The sequence below is a fragment of the Haplochromis burtoni genome, unplaced genomic scaffold (genome assembly GCF_018398535.1).
Source record: "Haplochromis burtoni strain Fernald_Lab_line unplaced genomic scaffold, NCSU_Asbu1 Contig_123, whole genome shotgun sequence".
Lineage (NCBI taxonomy): Eukaryota > Metazoa > Chordata > Actinopteri > Cichliformes > Cichlidae > Haplochromis > Haplochromis burtoni.
Genome location: NW_024582484.1, coordinates 1,592,235 through 1,597,213, shown reverse-complemented (window position 1 = coordinate 1,597,213; position 4,979 = coordinate 1,592,235). Strand labels below are relative to the sequence as shown.

The following is a 4,979-nucleotide window of genomic DNA, read 5'->3' as shown; positions in this document are numbered from 1 at the left end:
AGGCTGTTCACATGTGTGCACCGCAGCAGGACTCCCACATTCTGAGCCGGCAACAGTCATCGTGATCACAACTTTCCATCTGTGTGAAGGCTGCAGGCAGCTGTGGTGCTGAGCCTGCTGCTTCGAGGTCACTGAGTCCTTAAAAAATTAGTTTTTACTAAGAAGAAAATCCAGCAGCGTGAAAGATGCTAGGATGAGAAAGCTGCACGCACGAACACACACTCTCTCTGGCCACACCGACTTATTTCCTGTTTGTTTTCACAGCTAGAGGCAACAAAAAGCAACCACAGAAAACTCAGAGGTGTTGCGTGAGTTTGTGGTAAATAGATGGCACTCTTACACTTGGTTTTAAAAGCCTCTCACTGGGACTAACGTAATCTCACACCATCTCTTTTTCATGCAAAATCACTCACTGAAAACTGTCTCGGCAACATTTCATCCTCCCTGCTGAAGGGAAACTTTAGCCTGATCTATGAATGTGGACCCCAAACTGGATCTGATTGACCTGCACGTTGTTCCTCAGGGTTTTAAACAGGGCTACATTACCTGTCAGTCAGCTGGTTAACTCGAGCTGAACAGAACTGATTTGATCTGAGATTTAATTTGAATGTTCTGGTTTCATAGCTGTCCCTCCTGTCACTATCAGCCACTACAGCGCTGCACTGCATGCTGGGAGTTTGTGGGATTCATCGATCAGTGAAAATCTCTGACATGAGGGCCTTTAAATGCTTCAAAACTGGAACGAATCCAATCACTCCTCACACACACACACACACACACACACACACACACACACACACACACACACACACACACACACACACACAAACAGTGGCCACACTTCCACTCTGACCTATTTCCTGTTTGTTTTCACAGTCTCAGCACAGACGTGCCACAGACATACAAACATCTTTATATACAACTAAGACAAAAGACGCAGCGCACACAGAGCTGTGTGCAAACAGAGGGTTTAATATGTACAGTGCTGCTGTGTGAACACAAAGTGAACGAAGAAGCAGCAGCTCAGGATTACTGGAGGGAGGATTCGGTGCACACGTGACCTTATAAACTTTAAATGTTTTCTAAAAGCAAAACAAAATGAAATAAAACTATAAACGACCATTTAGAAAACCTGCAGGTATTATATTATAAAAAGCAAAAGCAATAAGGACATAATCTCCTTTCATGTATCCTTTAAAATAAAACATCCTCTTGGTTCTTTTGAAAGTTTGAATCAGTCTTTCAGACACTGGTCGCTGGCACCACGTCGAGTGTTTGAGGTTAAAAACAAAGAGCAAATCTGAGTGTGTTATAACAGGCTGTTTCTTCACAGTTCACTGTTAGGCTTGTTGCTGCTGCTCAGCTGCCTCCTCGCTGCTCTCGCTTTCCTTGTTCATTTGTCGGATGTCAGGCCGTTTCCTTCTGGACAGCGTCCTCTGCCTCACCTGGGCCCGAAAAGCCTTAGAAAGGAAAAAGTAAACGAGCGGATCCAGACAGATGTTGAGAACTGACACTATTATCGTCGCTTCCTTCAGGTTGTATAGCACCTGCTCCACAGAGCAGTTCCACTGAAAAATATAGAGGAGCCGAACCAGGTGATACGGGACGAAGCAAACACAGAAGATGCTGACCAGCACTAAAATGTTCCTGCGAGACTTCACTAACTTTCTGGAGCCCGAGGAGGCCAGCTGCCTCTGCTGTGCCTGCAACACCCTGCGGGAGGTGCTGTGGTAGAAGAAGACCAGGGGTACGAGGACCAACATAAAGATGATGATTGTACTGACGTGGACTATTGTATCCAGCAGGCTGACCTGGAAATCGCAGTGGGTGGAGTTAGAGGTCAGATTCTGGGCGATGACAAAGAGGATGATGTAAACGATCGAAGGGATCAGGAGGAATACCCAGGTGACCCCGGAGATGATGTGGGCGGCTCGTACCGTCTGTAGGACGTGAGTTCCTGAAGGATGAACAATTTTCAGATACCTGAAGAAATGCAATAAAGAATTTCAATAAGCGGTCACAGTGATGCTTGTTGTAAGATGCAGAAGACGTGCATTGGTGTTTACGGCCATTAATCTGGTGACAGAACCGCCGAGACCACAGTCTGATGTCACTAAAGGTTTACTACCTGTTGGCAGCGATGTACCCCATGAAGAGGATGCTGGCGTACATATTGAGGAAGAGTGCAGAAGCCCCGATGCTGCAGTAGAGCACATGGATGGTGACGGATGTGCTGGCGTAGTTGGTGATGCGGATGGGTAGGCTGAGACAGAGCAGGAAGTCAGCGGCCGTCAGGTTCCTCAGGTAGACCGTCAGGCTGCTGGATACCCGATGATGAGCTCGGCAGAAGTAAAACTTCATGGTGAAGCTGTTGAGAAGTAAACCCACCTGAGGAGGAGAGAGACCAGGCTCAGGACGAGAGTTTGGTACCCTTACACCATTCATCCACAGAAAAATGAAGATCTCTGACTGAGTTTGATCTGCTGGTCAACGTGCCATCTCTGACTAGGCCGGAGGACATGAAGCACACTGCCCACTCGTGTGGGACTTAGCTCTGCCCTCAACCCCCTCTGCTTGACTCTGATGGGATCTTAAATGACCAAATTAACATCTTGCTTATTAAATAAGAAATAAATGAAGTGGCTGAGACTACAAAATCACCATGAAAGATAAAGTGAACAGCATGTTACGTAGCGGTAACATGGAAACATCATGAGCCGTGATGCCCTGCTCCAATCACACAAAGACAAGGCCATCAACGACGAACAGCTGAGGATGCTAAGCAGCGCTTTATTGGCTCAAACCGTCTGCATTCGTACCTAATGGAAAACAGCCAACATACACGCACGCACATATATTGTGAAGGGTGGAGCCAAACATAAAAAGGACATGGATACGTCCCCTAAGTGTTCACCTTACCCCCCCTACATCTGGCCTTTCTCCACCTCATCCCCTGACGACACTAAGGGTGCGTCCACACGTACACGGGTATTTGTGAAAACGGAGATTTTCCGTTTTCGTTTTAAAAAATAATCCCGTCCACACATAAAGGCAGAAATGAAGGAAAACGCTGCTATGAACATGCCAAAGCAGCAGGTGGCGCTAGATTCCTAACCGTGCAGAAATGTTGGCCAATCAGAAGTCTAGAAGCCTCGGTGGGAAAAAGTAAACAAAGCTGGGGCATAGAAGCAGAACCGAGTCGTATGTGTGGACGGACAGTAACTGTGTGTATATGTAAGCATTTAAACACTGCAGAGTAGAATTAACAGTAACAGTATTGTAGAAATTCATTTCACCGAAACAATAACGTGGCGCACAGTGTGACGTCAAAAAAGGCGCACACCTTTGACGCTGCGTTTTCTTCGTTTTTCTCGTCCACGCGTAAATGCAAAAACGGAGTTTTCAAAAATCTGCACCCTGGCCGGAGTTTTTAGAAATCTCCGTTTTCAGTGACCGAAAACGCCGTTTACGTGTGGACGAAAGGTGCAAACGCATAGAAAAATCTTTCAAAAATACCCGGGTACGTGTGGACGTAGCCTGAGTCTGACTCCCCTTCCACAGTTTGGAGTAAAATTTTTTTTTTGGAGTAAAATCCTTTTTCAAGATGGCGCCGGTGTGTGTGGCTTGGACCTCTGACCTTCTGCCAAAGGCTGGGCAAAGTGGAACCAAGCTGGACATAAAACTTCGCCCCCGCTGATATCGGAGATCCCGGCTCACCTGTGCCGTGTTCCAGATCCACCGCTCCGGCATAAGTGCCGTCGCCGGGGTCTCCTAGTGGGTGTGTGTTGTTAGCGGCAGCCATTCTATGCTGCTCATGTTCTATTCCCTCAAAAGAAACCTTACTGTTGTGACAAGCTGGCGGCGGCGATACCAATCTCCGTGCATGCACAGACGAGTACAGCCGTGGAGACCTGGCTTATAAGGTGTAATGTTGCTGACAGCGAATAAAGGGCTGTTATTGGATGTAACCGACTGGCTTCGGGTTATTTGGCTAACCCCCACACCACACGCTCGCTGGACCCGCTAGCCGCTCCTTCCTCGCCAGACAGCTGCTACAAGCTGAAAGCTTCTTTAAGGTTTTCTCTTAAGCCCTTATCCAGAAAACAAGGAGCGGTGCCAAACTTCTGTTTCTCTCGGCGATCGTTGGAACCTGTTGGTACCTGGCTGGTACCGGTCATCGGCCTGGATGGGATGTTCCAGTTCCAGTTCCTAAAACCCTGCTCTCCCGCCGGCGTGGTGTGAATCTGCGGAACCTGCGGCCTCTGTGTCGGGCTTCTAGGACGGCTAGCGACGGGGATCCGCCGCTTACCGCCAGGATTGGCCTGGTAAATGCTAGGTCCCAGCGAACAAAACGTTTATCCTGAAGGATTTTTCCACATCCCGAGGACTGGATTTTCTCTGTGTGTGACGTGGCTGAGCGCCGGTGCAGCATCTTCTCAGATCTTCTACCTGATGATTGCCGAGGAGGAGGAATAGCTACGATCTTTTAAAGTCGTTTTAAATGTAAGCAGCTATCAACCCCGTCGTTCACCAGCTTTGAACTGTCTGTGTTCGAGCTGGGCTGCTCTCACACAGTGTTGTGTTTATCGGCCTCCAAAATACAATAAGCACTTTGTGGGTGACTTTGCTGACTTCTTGGCTGAATTCGTGCCAAAATATGATCGTGTTCTTATTGTTGGGGATTGTAATATTCACGTGTGTTGTCCTGATATGCCGATGGCGAAGGGCTTTTTAAACCTTATTGATTCGTTTAACCTGGTGCAATGTGTGACTGGTCCCACACATGAACGTGGACACATTATTAGATTATTCTGTTATTATATGTTACCTTATATATGTAATCAAAGTAGTTGAATTGGAATACTGCTGTAGATCATATTATACCCTTTAATATAGAGTGTGTGATCTGTATGTAGTTTAGTTCTCGTTATACTTTTGAGTTAACAGAACATATTCACATAAAGGTTTATTAGATAAGT

General features: G+C 47.0%; 1 protein-coding gene across 1 annotated transcript in view; it reads right to left on the bottom strand.

The window, feature by feature from the left end:
- Positions 1-879: 879 nt before the first annotated feature.
- LOC102302444 (P2Y purinoceptor 14-like) overlaps positions 880-4,979 on the bottom strand; it is a 30,961-nt gene continuing 26,861 nt past the window's right edge. Inside the window, exons 3-4 of the mRNA XM_042223943.1 lie at positions 2,129-2,388; positions 880-1,983 (exon numbers count right to left, since the gene is read on the bottom strand). Of these exons, the coding sequence (XP_042079877.1) occupies positions 1,341-1,983; positions 2,129-2,388 (903 nt within the window). The 3' untranslated portion in view covers positions 880-1,340. The remainder of the gene's footprint in view (positions 1,984-2,128; positions 2,389-4,979) is intronic.